Here is a 17,524-nt window from a genome sequence, read left to right as displayed (position 1 = left end):
CAGCGCTCAGCTCCAGACCGGGAGCGGTTGGGCCCGCGACAGCTGGCGTCCAGCGACAGTCCACCGGCGCTGGCCCCGTCCTTCCCGCGGGCGCTCGAGGGCCGGACGGCCAGCCCCGTCAGCGCTCGCCGACGTCGGCGGCGCCGACCGCGTGGAGCAGAGCGCCGCCCTCGCCGTGCCGATCACGGCACGGCGAGGGGGTCGGGCCACCGTCCGGGAATTATAGCCCCCTCCTGGTGCTCTCCTCTCCCGCTGAGGGGCAGCCCTCGTGACAGGTGAGTCACTTCAACAGTCTGTGCCAGTCCGGCCACGGTCCGTGACGGCCCTTGCACAGTATGTGTCCAGACCGTCCAGTCTGTGCCAGTCCGTCCAGTCTGCCAGTCCGTCCACAGTATGCGTCAGTCCGTCCACGGTCTGTGTCAGCCCGTCCAGTCTGTATGAGCTCGTCCACAGGATATGTCAGTCCGTCCACTTCGTCGTCAGGTCTGTGGAGACCGGCCACCGGCGGCCAGCAGTTCCGTGCCCCGGCGGCGCCCTTCCGGACCGCTCCGCCGCGCCGCAGAGCGGACCGACGCGCCACCTTCCTTCCACCTAAGCGGAACCGAGTGCGATTCTTACTCACAGGACAGGTGTCAGGAGCTGACGACGGCGGCTCGACCTCCAAGCCGCAATGCGCGGAAGAGTCGGCGCAAAGCGGGTTGCGTAAAGTGCGTTCCGAGCTTACGACGGAGAGGAAGTTGGATAAAACCTGCCCACGGGATTACACAGCGCTAGACTGCACCCACATTTTGTAGCGTGACGATGATGCGGAGCTTCCTATCACTACACAAGGCGCGTCACCCTCTATGCATGTCGAAATCGTCCGAATAAAGTAAGTCATTTGATGTTATTTACCGGTCGCCATACATGCCCGTCTCAGAGCTCCATAACAGGGCCCATTCCCGCTCCCAACAGTATCCACCCAGTCCCCAGAGTCGCCCTGCCCCGACATTTGTCTTTCCTATAGCCTTCCACAGCACGCCACGCTGACACGCACATCGGGCTCTGCATCACGCTCATACCGGCAGCTGCAGCATCTGCAGACCGCACACCCGCAGCCCAACCTAACCGGAGCGTCGGCTGGCAGACAACGTCCAGAGTGCCGCTGACCGGCAGAAAACGGCCGGAGCGTCGCTGGCTGGCAAACGACGACCGGAGCGTCGCTGGCTGGCAGACAACGGCCGGAGCGTCGCCGGCCGGCGGACAGCGCCCCCGCAGTGCCGACGTCGCCGCTCCGTCCCAGCCGGTCGGCCGGCGTCGGCATCCAATGCGGCCTGCCGCCGCTGGGCCGCCCGCATCTGTCGGGGCTGACGCCCGGACATCGCCGCCGTCGCCGACGCCGACGGGCCCGCGACGCCCCGGGCACCGCCGCCGACGGCCCGCGACGCCCGGACACCGCTGCCGTTGCCGCCGCCGACGGGCCTGCGACGCCCGGACACCGCCGCCGACGACCCGTGACGCCCGGACGCCGTCTCCGTCGCCGCCGATGATGATCATAACTTGGGGTTTAAGGGTGCATCGACTGCTGTAGGTCATGCAGCGCCCATAACTATCAATTTACACAGAGCCGCCAATCAGGCAAGTGCATCAATCAGGTCACCCTATAAAGCCTTGATGATTAGGCCTAGAATGACGATGAAAAGATCAACGGGAAACCTTTAGCACGAAGAAGCTGGAGCACTTTACCAAACTCGACAGCGTGCGAAGAATCTCCTAGTCACATAGCGTGCGACTCTGGACGTAGTGTCCGAAAAACTGCGCTCTCAATGCAGTTCGGTGACGGCAAGCGACCAGTACGTGATGTACGATCAGCGGGTCAGAGCATCGACTGCAGCATGGTCTGTTGCCAGCCAATACCAGGTGACGATGCGTAGCATATGTGTGGCCTATGCGCAACCGGCAAAGAGAAAATTCTTCCCTCCGATTGTCCCGAAAACACGACTGCCATAGTCCAATATGGGGCTTCACGGACTGCAGCTTATTAGCGCTCGCCGAGTTCTAGTGGAACTGCCACCACTTCTGCATAAACGACGACACTGCGGTGTACATGTCTTGAGCTGGTAGTTGTGTTTAAGGAATGCGTGTCCCAGTCGTAGCGCGTTTTGCTGCCGCGTCAGCAGGATCATTTCCGCAGATCCCCACGTGACTTGGGATCCAGCACAGTACGACCGTTTTTCCTGCTCGATCCAGTGAGCTAAGACACAATTGAATGTCCTGGACCAGTGGATTCGACGAGAAGCCGCCAACAGCCAGGAGACTGCTCAAGGAGTCTGAAAGAATCAAATGCAGATTGCTATCGTCCACCTCAATAAAACAGAGAGCTTTGCTGATGGCTATAAGCTCAGAAGTGTAGACCGACGCGTGTAAAGGCAGTGTGAATGACCGGGCTGTGGATCCGCACACAAAAGCGCACCCTACACCTGCATCCGTCTTCGAACCGTCGCGAAAACACTGCTTCGTAGGTGGGATAATCTGGGAACTGCGCCAGCTTGCACGTGTAGCCCAGCCCCATCATCTGCCTTCGCAATGCTAGTGGGGGCTCGTGAGCCTCCACCAGAAGACTATCTATGGGCGATGTTCGAGAAGCCCCTGTGACGATACGTAGTGCGGTGTGATGCGCCGTGTTCAAAGTACGTTGATCAGGCCTGAAGAACCGTCATAGATAAAACAGCCGTAGTCAGGTTTTGAACGAATCAGGGAACGACATAGGAGTACGAGTGTCCTATCAGCACCGTACGATGTACGTCCTACGCACCTTAGGATGTTAAGAGATTTTAAACATTTGTCGCGGAGATTTCTTATGTGCTCGCGGTATGTTAGGTGTCGGTCAAATCGTATACCGATAAATTTCACAGTACTGTCATTGGCGACGTGATGCCCATACAGCCTGATTTCCATTTCAGGACAGTGACGGCGACGACGACAGAAATGGACTGCAGTTGTCTTCGATGTGGAAAACCGGAACCCATTCAGCACACTCCACTTCTCCAGACGTGACACCAGCTGCAGCTGTCGCTCCATCGTGCGAGTGGTCGATGACCTACACCAAATGACGAAGTCGTCTACGAACAGAGAACGGCTGATCCCATGTGGAAGCGTGTCTCCTATGTCATTAATCATCACGGCGGACAGAATGACACTTAATAGGCTGCCCTGAGGCATACCATTCCGATACCTGTCGGAGTGATGAGAACCAATACGCACCCGAAGGAACATGTCAGTCAAAAAATTTGTAAAAACTTTCCCATGTGACCGCGGACGCTACAGTCGAGTAACTTCATCAGAATGCCATGTCTCCATGTGGTATCATAAGCTTTTTCTATGCCAAAAAAGATGGCGCCGGTATGACGTTTGCTAATGAACCCGGCTCGCACTGCGGTATCAAGAGTTAAGATGTAGTCAATCGTGCTCCTGTTCTTACGGAATCCGCACTGAGCATTCGTCGTGAAAAAGTTTGACGTTCTAAAGTCCACGAGAGCCGCACATTCACCATTATTTCCATGAGCTTACAAAGCGAAGATGTGAGGGCGATCGGGCACTAGTTAAGGGAAATCGTCCCACTTTTCCTGGGCTTTAAAATAGGCACTACTATGGCCTCTCGCCAGGTTGGCGGGAAGCTACCTGACTCCCATATGCGGTTGAAAAGTGCCAGCAGTGCTCGTAGTACACGGGGAGGAAAATGCCGTACCATATCATTGTGGATGAGGTCGGGCCCCTCCGCTACACTACGCAGCGAGCGAATGCCCGCTTGAAGTTCCATCATAGTGAAACGCTTGTCGTACGTTGTACGTTTAACAGGATGTCCACTGTATAAAAATTATCTTGCGAAGTTTCACATCGCGCCCGGTGCCGTGGATCGCAGGTGCCATTTCGGCAACGGTCTGACATGGCTTCCCAAATGGCTTCCGCGACATCACTTGGGTGAGTGATGTCTTGACTTCCCACTCGCAGTACGGGAAGGGAGATTGGTGGATGCAGTCCAGCAATTCTTTTAATGCGGCCCCATACATGTGACGTCGGCGTGAGGCGATTCAGAGTTGACGTAGCTGCGCCATGATGCACGTTTCGCCCCTCGTATAGTGTGGCGCGTAGCCGCGCGTGCTTGCCTGACAGCCATGAGGTTTAATGTACTGCTGTGCCAGTCAAAAGCCCTAAAAGCTCTCCGACGTGCACGAATAGCGTCGCGACACTCGCTCCACCAAGGTACAGGGGTGCGACGAGGGCATCCGGAGGTGGGCGGAATGCATTCTTTCGCCGCATCCAAAACGAGAGACGAAAATTCCTCCGTCGTCAGAGCCGCAGAGTCGAAATTGTTCGAAAGGATTTCATCGAGGCGGGTCTCAAATCCACTCCAGTCCACCTTCTTGAAATTCCAACGCTGAGGTCGAGTACCAAGAACAGTACCACCGCGGTACCGAACCCAGACCGGAAAATGGTCACTTCCGAGGGGGTCCTCTGAAGCATCCCAGGTGAGGTGTGGTACCAACTGCGGACTACAAATGCTCAGGTCTAGCACTGACAACTGTCCTAATGGCAATGTAAAATGCGTTCTTGCTCCTTCATTTAAAACACACAAACCTTCGTCACACACGAAAGTCTCACATAGCCTACCGCGAGTGTTCGTGGAAGCACAGCCCCACAGTATGATGCGCATAAAATCGCCTAGAACGAGCAGAGGGGGAGGAAGTTGAGAGACTAACTCTCGTAGTCCTCCATAAAATGAAACCCCAGGTGGCAAGGAGAGAGAGCAGACAATTATGGTGCGGCGGTTGAAATTCAAAGTTGCCGCGACAGGTTGCAAGTATGTTCTTAACACCAGACGCCGTGTAGGTACACTTTGGTGTACAGCCAACAGAATGCCACCGTAAGCAACGGTGTCTGTTGGTATGTCAGTGTGGAAGGTAGTGTACCCTTTCAGGCTGAGGGCCGCATCAGGCGCCAACTTGGTCTCCTGGAGACACACGGCTACCGGATAGTGCGCGCTTAAAACTGCGTGCAAGCCCTGGGTGCTTGACATTACACCTCTACAGTTCCCCTTTTAATTATGACGGAATGAAGGGGCTTTAAAAGCACTGTAAGGTTTAGAAGAACTCAGCAGCGCTAGTGCCTGGCCCATAGTTCTTGGTCCTGCCTTCAGAACCCAAAGAGATCGGGCGGATCCTGGTCGGATCCGGGGACTACCGCCATCCGTTGGCGAAATCGGCCCATGCTTTTCCGGGCGCCCCGTCCTAAACTGGGCCGGCGCCGGCGACGCCGTGGTCCTAGGTGGCGGTGGTGGCGGAGGACCCATAGACGGGTCTCTCCGCGAGTCGGAGGGGCCTGAGGGAGCCTCCACACGCTTCCGGGGAGGTGGGACTACCTCCCCCGAGGGAGCAGGCCCGGGGCCCGCACCCGACAGCCGACTGGCTGCCTTCGCCCTCTCCTGCTCCTGAAGGCGTGCACGCTTTGCCTCGTAAGCCCATACTTGGAGTGATGCGCCGCGTAGCGGTACGATTCGTTGGCGCATTTGGCAATAACTGCCGTGAGCAATATGAAAACCGACCTACAGCAAGCGTCGAAACCGCGCTGCATCACGCGTGCCTAGGGCCAGGCCATTTTTCAGCTTACTTAGTACAGCCCTTTGAGATCAGCCAGGAAAGCCAGCTTCTGTTCAACACTAAAGCCGAACAGTAAATATCCACTGACCCTGGTTGCCATGGATACCTGCCGTGAAGGCCAGAACGATGCCGGACTTCGCGTCATGGTTGTCATGGATACCTGCCGTGAGGACCAGACCGATGCTGAACTTCGCGTCAGTCACATTTCAGTGAGGAAATATTTATTTAGCTGCGTTGCACGTGGTAAAATAAAGCCGCCTGGGACAAAGCAACCGTGATATTCCACTGAACCTATCGCGGTCCTTAGTATCTCCTCATGTAGTTATATCCCTGACATGCAATTTGCAGATTGAACCGAGTTCCAACGACCTAGCTCGGGATAAATGTCCTACAATGAAATTTGGCTCCGGGCTGCTTTTACAGAGTGATGACGTAACTGCTCGTTAGCTAGGACCCCTCTGCTTGGAACAGGCCCAGCAACCGCAGTTTATACAGCGGACATGGTGGCAACAGTTCCAAAGCTAAGAAAGGTACGTGGCGACTAAATGGAGTGGTGGTGTTGCCGTGACGCCAACGTTATGTAACGAGATAACTTCATGTTACTGCCACGCCCCACCTATATCATGCAGACATAGCTGGCGAACGTTGCAAAGACGGTCGGCAGCTGAACACAGTCTGGACCTCAGATGCAACTGCACGTGACAACGACCGGACAACAAACTGGTCGAAGCATTGTACAGATACAAATATACCAGGCGAGGACGTCAGTCCTAGCGATTCCCTTGCCTATATAACTAACGTCTTGCATCGATCACAGCGATTCCCTCACCTGTACAACCAATGTCTTGCATCGATCATTCCGTTAGTTACAAGCATCAAAACTGAACATTCAGGACTGACCATGAATTTGTACCACGGCAAATATCTTAACATTACGTGGCACTCTGGACCGTGACACGTGCAGTGCGCCACAGCAAATATCGTCTCGCTCTTTTGCGGTCTTGATTCTGCAATCCTCAAGACAGATGTGCATTCAAGGGAGGGGGGGGGGGGGGGGGGCACCGCTCATTACATTGTTCTCCCCAGCACGAACTAACAAAACACGGTCACACGAACAAAAAGTAAAAAGCTCTGGGGGGACTCGTGGCTTTCACGCTAAATAAAATCTGGCGGCAAACGGATCGATTAACCAGGAAATGCTCCAACCAGCATGATTGCTGAAGTGTTAGCAGCAATGGTGATGACACTATTTTACGGAGCACTAGGAGGCAGTCATAGGGCACTTTGAATACGGAATAATTCAAGTTGTTCAGCGTAGCTGCGAAGAACAAAACGCATATGCTATATATGTGTGTGCATAATGTGTAGGCATCAGTAAGAGGACTTCAGTTGGCCTTATCCTTCGTTGGTACTTGAAGAGAAGGTGAGAAAATAACGATCTGTTGGTAGGTCAGCCATAAACATCAAATGTGAGTACAGTAACTGAGCGGGCAATGAACTGAGACCTGCCAGTGGTTTCCATTTGCTTTTTTAACTTCGATACCTCACCTTCCTTTAACTTCGATACCTCACATTCCGTATCAGGAACGCTGAATAATGAAGTAGGTGACGCGGGAAGGTTTGCATGTATCGCTTGTTCATCTTTTTGTTTTTGTGCTGCGTTGACAAATGACTGGTCGAAATATGAATGCATCGTTATTTTTCTCGCATTTTCTTCAACTACCAGCAAGGAATAAGGCCAAGAGCAGTGTTCTCGTGACCAATTTTGGCCGTACTTGACTTAATTTCCTGCATGGCTGACGTCGAGACGGTGTCTATCTCCTTTACAAGGGCTTTATTTTCCTTTGCCTGATGAAAACACATTTCATCACTTTCCAGACCGGCTCGTGGAGCGCGGCTTCCTTGTTGATCATTATTGCGACGTTGGTTTAGGAAAGTGCGTGTCACTGTGATGAAGACGCTTGGACGTTTGGTAATTGGTTGTAGGTAGTAAAAGAGACGTGGAACGGCCACATCATGTCGGAGCACGCTGCCTTATTGCGATGCTTCGTGCGGGGAACTCCCTTGAACAACATGCCAATTAGAAACCCCATGCGATCACCCACAGAAGCGCCTGAGGCATGACCGACTGCTCGGCAGCCGGCAGCCGGCAGTCAGCAGCCAGCAGCCGGCAGTCAGCAGCCCGGCAGTCAGCAGCCCGGCAGTCGGCAGCCCGGCAGCCGGCAGTCAGCAGGCCGGCAGCTATCAGCCGGCAGCCAGCAGCCGGCAGGCCGGCAGCCAGCACCCGGCAGTCTGGCAGCCAGCAGCCGGCAGTCCGGCAGTCCGGCACCAAGCAGCCCGGCCCAGCAGCCCAGCAGCCCAGCAGCCCAGCAGCCAGCAGCCAGCAGCCAGCAGCCCGGCCCGGTAGCCCAGAGCCCTGATGCCCTGCGCTCGGACGTCAACTGCCGGCGGCAGCCGATCGGCAGCCCCGGGGCGGCGGGCGTGCCCTGGCGGCCTCTTACCACCGCGACGGTCGTGCCCCGCCGGCGGCCAGGTGCACGGCACGCCGTCGTGCGCGACCAACGGTGCGGCGGCCACGGCGGCGCCGACCCCAATCACTCACAGCTGTCACACGCACCTGATCCACGCCGTTGCCAAAGAGCGCAGCCAAAGGTCAAGTGCGTCGGACGGAGAGGGATACTGCTCGCTCGCCAGGGCCCCGGAGCTCGAAAACCTTCCATGGCGCCATGTCGAACTCTGACTGCCTATGTTTTGCTGCTCGGTCAAGCTCTACTAGAGGCCGGCCATAGCTTGTGTTCCGCGTTCTTTGAGGACGGCCCCTCAAAGCTTTCCTGCTGACAAGTGTCGCACGCCTTGGAAACACTGAACGCCATCAGACTCAGCGGAATTGCCCTTCGCATGCTTCGAGGAAAATGCCGTGCCAGGATCTAAAGCATCAACATCTTGTCACGCGCGCTGGCACGTGACCACCGCAGTTTCCGATCTACGGGTGCCCGGCCGGCACCAGCAACAAGTTCCCTCGCCCCAGAGATGGCGCATAGCCCCCCCCCCCCCTCCTCCCCCCCCCCCCCCATAGCGCCGTCACGCTCCACCAAAACACCCAACGATTGCTGAACGTCAGGCGGCGGACTCCAGCTCGACACGGCACCCTCACAATAATCCCCACCCTGATCGAAACCAAGCTGAAATTGGCATGTCGCATCCAAATCAACCTCATTGGAAACTAATAGCAGCCTAAACTAATGAGCGGCCGCAGCATCCGGGAGCAATTATGTAAAGAGCACAGATCTGGGTATTTACACTGCAGCCGCTGCAGCGTGTGATAAAGCCCGGCTGGCGGCCCGGCCGGCCGCCCGGCCGGCTGCCGTTTGCGATCGGCGCCAGCGATCGGCCCCTGTCAGCCCTCCATCCATCGGGTCGGGGGTAATCAGCGCCCGCCCGGGCCCTGCCAGCCGGCGGGCCACCCGCTCAATAGGCCGCTAACCATCCCAATAAGCTGCCGATCCCCGGCGCCGCGACAGCGAGAGCCGACGGTGGCGGCAGGCCCGCCGTATGGGCCGGTCAGCACCGGGGAATACGGCCCAGGCCGAGACGGCCGGTAGCGCGAAGGTGGTGGGAGCCCCCCCCCCCCCCCCTTATATGGGCCCAACACCGGGGAATACGGCCCGGGCCGCGACGGCCGGTGGCTCAAAGTGCTGGCGTGCCAAAGCCCGATAACGCGAAAATATGGAGACAGCGGCAGTCGGCTGAGCAGATTTTCGCTAACAGATGGCTGCTTCAGCGGAACGCATGCGACGTGCACGAGCCAGGGAGGTTGGCGCGGCGGTCTCACCCCGCCGTTACCGTCCACCGGTCTGGCGTCGGAGCGTGGCGCGCGCCGGTCCGCGCACGGACGTGGGCGCCGCCTGCCAGTCCTGCCGCCGTTCACAGCGCGACTCCATCAGTTAGCGGCCGCACGGGGCCAGCGGATCGGCGCCACGCCCGCCCATCACTCCGACACCGAACACGGCGAACAAGTCACCCATCCAGCCCTGTGACCCGACCTCAGATGGCCGCGGGGCGGCGTTGGTTCATCCCTGGCACGTGACCCGTCGACGGATGCCGACCGCTGAGAGCGAGGCCGCCGCCGCCACCGCGCCCTGCCTCCACCACCACTAACAGCGTAAGACCCATCAGTCCACCATTCAGTCACACGTGCTTCCGCCAACGCCCCCCCCCCCCCCCCCCCAACCGAGCCGTTAGACCTGACCATAAACTTGAGGCAATCAACGACAAATCTGCAGTCAAATTTAAATAAATGCCACGGTTACTGCATGTCTCCATTTGAGCACAATGCACCCCTCAAATCCGACGAGGAACTGATGCCAGAATGACGATGTAACTTAACACGAATTCCCCAGATTTAGAGCCGTATAACGCAATGCTATGGAGATAGAAGGATGTGTGAATGTTGAATGAAGTCACCCATTTTACTCTTCACTGCAAAGCTTATACATATCCCGTCATTCTGAACCATGGAGCAATGTGGTATGCAAGGTGAATTAGATGCCTACACTGGCCTGGTTTGACCTCCAACCTCATTTCCTGACAAACCCGGTGCCTTTGATTATATTTGAACTGATCAATAGTGCGGGGCCGATTTAGCGACGTCCAGACAAAGGAAAAGACCCTTGGGGACTGCAACCAGGGTGACTATGTGGCATATGAATTTGGACACGGGCGACACCCGGACGGCTGCGCAGCGGAGGGGCCTGCCGGCACCAAGCGCACGGACGTGACCAGATCACTTTTTAGGTGACTTTGACCGTGACCTTGAACCACCCAGGACATCGAAACATCTAAACGACAAACGCACGTCAAAGGACCGCGCGCACGTGTCACCATTCACGAGGCGCGAACATGGTAACGCTGCGCGCTCCGGGTTTTCGCAACGCAGCGATGTCTGTTAAACAAGATGATGACACGGTGCGGCGCGTTAAGCTGGAGCTCAAGCGGCCCGGAAGCACGGATCAGACATGCCATCTTGCTCAATCTGTTTGTGAGCCGCAGCAAAGCCGCATTGTCCATTAAGGCCAGTTTGCCTGCCAGGTGAGCCCCCCCCCCCCCCCTCCCCCATCTTACTGAGGCAATCTACGTTGAGTGTTCTTGGTTGGTTAGGGTGGTTATTTGGCCGTTAGGGCGCATCGTTTGCGTTGAGTACGTTGAGCACGTTGAGCGTTCGGGGATAAACTGTTCGCCATGGAACAAGAGGCTTTCGAAAACGCAGTGATTCCAGGAACCAAGAAAGTTGGACGCTGTCTTGAAAAGAGAGGCAGAATGTTTGTTCTGCTGACTCGACTGCCATCGATCCTGATCAGATGCGAGAACTGTCCGACAATTGCCAGACCCACGAATATGCAGTGAGGGAACTTGTGGAGGAAGAAAAAGCACCGGCATGCTTAATGGACTCAAACTCAAACACACACATTGTCTCTCTTCGATGATGGGCCAACGACATTCATTGATGCCACCAGGCAGATGGAAAGAAACAGGAATTTGAGGCGGGTCAGTGTATGCCGTCCACGTCCACAGTGAATAGGCCCGGCAACACAAAAGGTAAATATTATGAAGAGTTCGATCATCAGCGACGTTCGTCCAGGACCATAAGGAACTTAAGGAAGAGCACAAACCTCATTGGAAAAACACTCTTGAGACATGACAGGTGGATGTTCGGAGATGTGGAGGAGGTCCTGACGCACACCTATTAAAACAGGTCCTGACAAAGCCATGGCACCGGGCTGACGTGGAGCGTACAACATACCGATAGCGGGTGCACACTAACGGAACTACACTTGTCAGTGACGCCCGAAATGGGCGAGTTCCAAGAGCTATAGTCAAAAAGCTCAGGACCCAAACAGACGTAACGTCACGAAAGTACAAAGCTCATGCCCAAAAGTTATGAAAGGTAAAATTCAGAGTCTGAGTGCGCTCTTTTGGGCACTTTTTGGGAGAATTTCATTGAGGAGACTATAGGATGCGTTTCAGTCTCAGTTTCTATGCCGAGTCAACGGGACACGCCGCTTGTTTTTTTAAGTCGCCTTTATTCCAATTTTCACAGCTCCGCCCTTGCCTTTCCCTATTTTGCCATCCTTTTTCATGTTTCTATTATCCACTTTTCCACAACGTGGGGTCTAGTGAACGCTTCATGTAACGGTTAAGTCGTGCCGGACACCTTGTGGCCCTTGTGTTTTAATTTGTCTGATAGTTTTCGCACACTCTGACCTTATCCGGCTGAGCGTTGCGTATTGAATGATTCTGTCTATGACAATCCTCTCCAGAAAGCGCTAACTGCAAGGCGTTACAGCCCCGATGCCTTGACGACCATTCCCGTGTTTGCTCTGCGGTCATGTCTGAGGTCGCGACCTACTGTGACGAACTGCTGCCTGATATATATCTCAGGGGACGCATGTGGGTATCCACCGCACACCCTACACACTATTTGGGTTGCCCTTGACCTGTTCTCCTACGCTCCAGGATAAGGCGAAATGCACGGGCAGCCTGCGACATGATCGTCAGTGAGACATCGATCACTTTAAGCTCGATGGCACCAGTCTCGAGTCCGCACTTACTGTATTCTTACGGCAACCCCATTCCCAAGCTGTTTATTGGGTCAGTAGTTCGGTCATCTATCGGCGGACGTACCTGGTGAAGTCCCTGTCGCGCGATTTGCATTGAAAACTGGCAGTGAGCGGTTACCTACCGACAAAGTTCATGATATTTCACTGAGCGCGCCTAACGTTATTGTTGTGGTGCCCCATTGCTGCTTGGACTGAGTAACTATTCCGTCTTGATAGCTATCAACGGAGCACCATGTGTGAGTACTAACCCACCGAATATGTTTCTGTGTCGAAAGATGTCATGTGCTCAAGACTGGCAAAGGCACATTCCAGCAGCAGGATAACCCAAATGCAAAAAGCATCTCGTCAGAGCAAACCTGGCATAACATCCCGACGGCGGCCTAGCCTGAGCACAATAATCCTGGCAAGACTTCATTTTCAAAGGCCAGGCTACCCCGTCGTCCGCAAATTGCAGTGTTTCGGCTTGAGATAAAATTCCTGGTTGGGCATGAGACAACTGAAGTTTCGCAGTGTATGTCTTGATGAGCAATGCGGTGACAGAAATTATGGTGACAGCAGCAAAGGTGAAGGCAGTTCATTCACAACGCGACTGCCTCAGCTCAGGACCCTGCAACGTCACACGAAGCCCTCCCACTTGTTGATGCGCATCTCAACTACATTCCCTTCCGACACTGCATTTCAGACGCGGTAATCTGTGTTCTAGAGAGCACCTGATGAAGTACGGGCGTGCCGCAGCAACATGAAAGGCTGCTCCGGATCCGGCCCGGCTAGCGGGACCGGATCACCGCAGGGTCAGACGCCGGTCGAGCATCGCCAGCCCGCCCGACCTTCAGCCGTGTTTGCTTCAGGCACACAGCGGCGTGCGCCTCGGACACACACGTCGGGCGTCCTCAATGTCAAGCGCTCCAGGCCTGTCTTGATGACGGCCGAACTGGTCCCTGACCCCGGCGTCGTGCCGCGGAGACCCCATCCCCCCCCCCCCTCCTGGGAGCTGGGAGGGAGAGCTTGATGCCGTCACCAATTGCGTGCCAGCCTGCCTCTCCTCCCCCCCCCCCCCCCCCCCTCCAGCGAGACCAGCGGGATACCGTCCGAAGCCCGCCGGTACCGGAAGCTATGCCCCGGACGGCCAGTGGGTCTCCGCCGAGGCAGCGGGCAACAGGCGGCAGCGTTGTTAGCGGCGACGAGAGCCGGGAAGACCGCGTCGAGACGACAAACTGGGAGGGCAATCAAAACAGACGCCGGAGCGTGGCGAGTGCCCCGTCCGATCTGTCGTCAGCACCACTGTCAGCTGGAATGCGTAACGCCCTGCGTTCTCGCGGAGCGTTCGATGTGTGGGCTGACGGAAAGTTTTTTAACTGTACCTTCCTTTTGCCCGGTTGACTTTCAACTCCTTCAGGCCGCACAGCAAGTCTGGCTTATCGCCGACCATGACACACTGCCTATAAAGTGGTCGTTGTAAGCGTAGATCCTGCTCTGATATAACCATGATCCAAACCGTCCGTGCTTACAAAGATGTTACTTAAGATCTTACTTCTTACCGGATCTTACGTCTTACGTCTTACGGATACCGGATCTTAAAGATCTTACGTGCAATGCTTCTTCCTATTTCCATCCCATTTCAATTCTGTCCCTTCTCGTTTTAAGAGTTCATTCATTTTTGCGTAGAAACGGTCTATCCATCCTTTACTGCTACTTGTGCTGACATGGAGCGCTCGTGCTGACGTGGAGCCCTCCATGTTCTGACATGGAGCCCACCGCCCCGCTGAGTCGGTGGGCCTGAGCCGCCTCGCTAAGCTAGTCGGCCTGAGCTGCCTCGCTGAGCCAGTCCGCCAGAGCTGCCTCGCTGAGCCAGTCCGCCTGAACTGCCTCGCTGATCCCGACTGCATCCCGCGAGATGCGGCAGCGTCTTCGCTCGAGGCTACCAATGCCGCGGACACTCACAAACTCGGAGTTTTGGAGAAGTTTCGCGCTTTAATAGCTGGTTTAGAACCGGTTTTCCACTGTTAAGCGGAGATTTACTTCCGACAAAGATTTTTTTAGCGAGCTCCCAATCACATATGCAAATCCATTTCAGATTGCTGATCACCATGTTGATTATGCCGATGACGGTCATTGTGCGTACTGCCGAATGATATTGCGAACATAATCGATTCCTACATCTCATTTTGCCTCTGCAAACTTTGCCTTCAGGCCAAGACGTTCGGAGGCACGACAATGACGCATACTGACGTGGCCAGCTGAGCCGTGAGCGTGAATTGCGCCGCAGACGGGACGCGCAGCCACCATACGAGCGCCAGAGAAAATCTTACTCACCGGACAGATACGGCCTGGAGTAAGCACGCTGGAGAACAAAAGCTAGGTATTCTAACAATAATTTCGGTTGACGTCGTCGTCAATAAATGCAACCCGTCAATACATATACACACACACACATATATGTATATATATATATATATATATATATATATATATATATATATATATATATGATACAGGGGTCTACCCCGCGAGCCGCTCAAACTCTGGCCAACGTCGTCGGCGAGGGCCGCGCTTCCACTTCAAACAAGGATGCATCTTGAGCGTCGAGCAAACGTGTTTACCCCCAGGTCATCGCGATGCACTTGGCCTTTCAAGTGTCATGCAGCAGATGGCCTGAGAATTTAGTGACAACGTCAGCCTACATCAGGAGTGCTTGATTTACGAAGCGGAGGTAGTGGCAGGAAATTACAGAAGGCTCTAAAGTGATCGTTGAAACCGAATTCGATCAACATTTATGGACCGGCTTGGTTGCTTACAGTCGCGTCATCAATTGTAACTGCCTCTGTAATGGAGTTGTTGATGACGTCAGAGTCCTGTCCGACCACCTCGCGGATTTTTTAGATGAACTGCATCGACAGACAACGTCCTGTGCGAATACAGGGCAAGGGGCGGCATCCAAGTTGAAGGGACTGTTCCTCGTTTGAAAATATTAAAGGGAATGCCCCACACTTTCATGTTTTTTTTTAATGAACTTATCATCTTGAAAACCAGTCAGTGCAGTTTACAGCCCTGCCCTTCTTAAGACCTAACTATTTTAGCATCTGAGCTACACGCCCGCGAGGATGGGAGAAACTATTTCGGAGAGCATTTCAAGGTCACCTTGACATTCATGTCATGATAACGTCATTCGAGCCCTGCCATTTTATCATTCATGCGGCGAGCAAGACCAAGAAAAATGCAATGGTCGAGTCGTTCATTGCTGACGTTCCTGAGCATGGTTTCCAAATAAAATGGCCGTCAACTGGTCAGCCATCAATACCTAAATAGCGGAACTGTGTTGTCTAGAGCGGTCTTTCCATTTCAAAATACACGAACAGCTACAATATAACATATCATATTGACAATATAGTCGCCGCTTCATTACGTCATGGAACTTTAATGACGTCAGAGACGCTGCCAGAGTTTCTTCGCCACAGTTGCCGCTGCAGCTGACGCCGTGCCTTAATAGGTGACGCGCCGCAAGGTGGCGCGTTGTCGATTTATGCGCGTGAATTAAACGTACGAGTGTTAGGTGCGCGTGCTCCTGGCCTTTTCCGGGCGGTGTGTTTGCATATTTTCCGTGATGGCATCTGTCTTAATTGCACTTGCATCTTCGGTTACGGCGCTAATCGTAACTCATTCGAATTACTATCTCATAGCCGTCATATGCAGCAACAGCCAAAATGTCTGTGTTAGTTAAGTCGAAAAGCGGTCCGTGACCGAGACATGCAATCAGCAGCGCAATCTGACGGTCTATGGTTCTATGGTTGGAACTCCCGGTGCTGCATCACCGAAAATACGAGTTCTTAAGCAGCCATATTCGTGTTGACCCGGCAAAACAGTCAAAAAGGTGGGAAGTTGGCGTGATGTCTCTGCGATGTCATTGTCTCAGTGCATTCCCCAACGGCGGCGAGTCATGGGTTGCACCAGTTCACGTGCATCAAGTTACAAAAACAAGAGGATTTTAAGTCTCAAAAATGGCATGACTGTGAAATGCAGAGAAAGATGATGAGAACTGCAATCTCTGTTCAAACATCACACGAATGTGGAATAGCCATTCTCGCATTCTGTGGTACATGAATACAAGAACACGCCACTCGCACATTCCTTAAGAGACATCTGCGCAGCTTGAGACGCCGTCTCGGCTGCTTTCACGACCCCACATGAAAAGACTGCGCTAGAAATTGTACCCATAACAGCCGGCCAGCGTGGCTCGTGCCGAGCCAAGTATTTCCAGAATTCAGTTGCAAATTCGGAGGCTGATAATCATATTTCAGCTAAGCACCGACCCGCGAACAGAAGCCAGCACCGTCGCCGGTGGAGCGGCTGGTCGCGCGGCAAGGTACGGGCGCCGGGCGCACGCGTGCCCCCCCCCCCCCCCCCCGCCTCCGCGGAGCCGCTCATATCGGCGCATCTCTGAGCGAGGACGCCATCCGTCAGCAGGCCGCCGGTGCCGCTCCATTGTCGAGCAAGCGCGGCGGCTGGCGGCGCCGGTACGGCAGGAGGCGCCGGCCCGAACGGCGCCACGGCCGCTCCGACGCCAAACTGGCGTCGCTACGACCCCGTATGGCGTGATAATCGCGCCGCACGGAGCGGTGGCGCCGCCAGCGGCGTGCTCTCGCCGGCAGCCAATTTGAGCGCATGGGACGAGCCTTGGCAACAGCGTAGGGCGCGGTACTCCCCCGCCGCCGCCGCCGCGGGTGCGGCTGGGCCTAGGGGCTCCGCTGCCGCCTCCCAACGCCTGACGTCACCGCCGTCCTCGCCGCGGTCCGGCCAGCATGGCAACATGGCTGCGGTTGTATCCAGTTCACGCAGCCGGCGACCCCACGGTACAATGTTCCCGCTCGACGCCCCAGCGTGCAGCCCACGTCCCGCAGCCGCCGCGGCCTGCTGCCGGCGGCGCGGCGCACTCACGGCTTGGCAGGTCGGACGGCGGACGTGTCGAGGTCCGAGTCGACCGTCGGCAGGTGCTCAGCCTCGCGTATCGCCTCGTTGTCGAACAGCTCGGCCTCGCCGTCCGACGAGTCCGACTCGTTCTCGTCACTGTTGTCGAAGCGGTAGCGCGCCTTGGCCGCTGGAAGAGCAACGCCCGCGTCAGACTACGCTCCGGTGATGTGAGCCACACACAGCACGGTCCCGCCATTCTCCTCTAAGCGCCGGCTTGGTCCTCTCCGCTGCTGCGTTTGCGCTGGACTTGGATCAGTCAACAACTACTGCTGTAAAGTGATTGATCGCTGAATTCGACGCGCAACT

The 17,524-nt window shown here is 55.4% G+C and overlaps 1 protein-coding gene across 1 annotated transcript in view; it reads right to left on the bottom strand.

Annotated features, from left to right (window-relative positions):
* Window positions 1-17,524, bottom strand: part of LOC119089677 (DNA topoisomerase 2-alpha) — a 58,109-nt gene that overhangs the window by 23,161 nt on the left and 17,424 nt on the right. Inside the window, exon 7 of the mRNA XM_037212472.1 lies at window positions 17,186-17,345. Coding sequence (XP_037068367.1) covers window positions 17,186-17,345 — 160 coding nt within the window. The remainder of the gene's footprint in view (window positions 1-17,185; window positions 17,346-17,524) is intronic.

Source organism: Pollicipes pollicipes, unplaced genomic scaffold (genome assembly GCF_011947565.3).
Source record: "Pollicipes pollicipes isolate AB1234 unplaced genomic scaffold, Ppol_2.1 Scaffold_3087;HRSCAF=3621_pilon_pilon_pilon, whole genome shotgun sequence".
NCBI lineage: Eukaryota > Metazoa > Arthropoda > Thecostraca > Pollicipedomorpha > Pollicipedidae > Pollicipes > Pollicipes pollicipes.
Note: the sequence above shows the minus strand (reverse complement) of the source record. Positions and strands in the feature narration are given on the sequence as shown.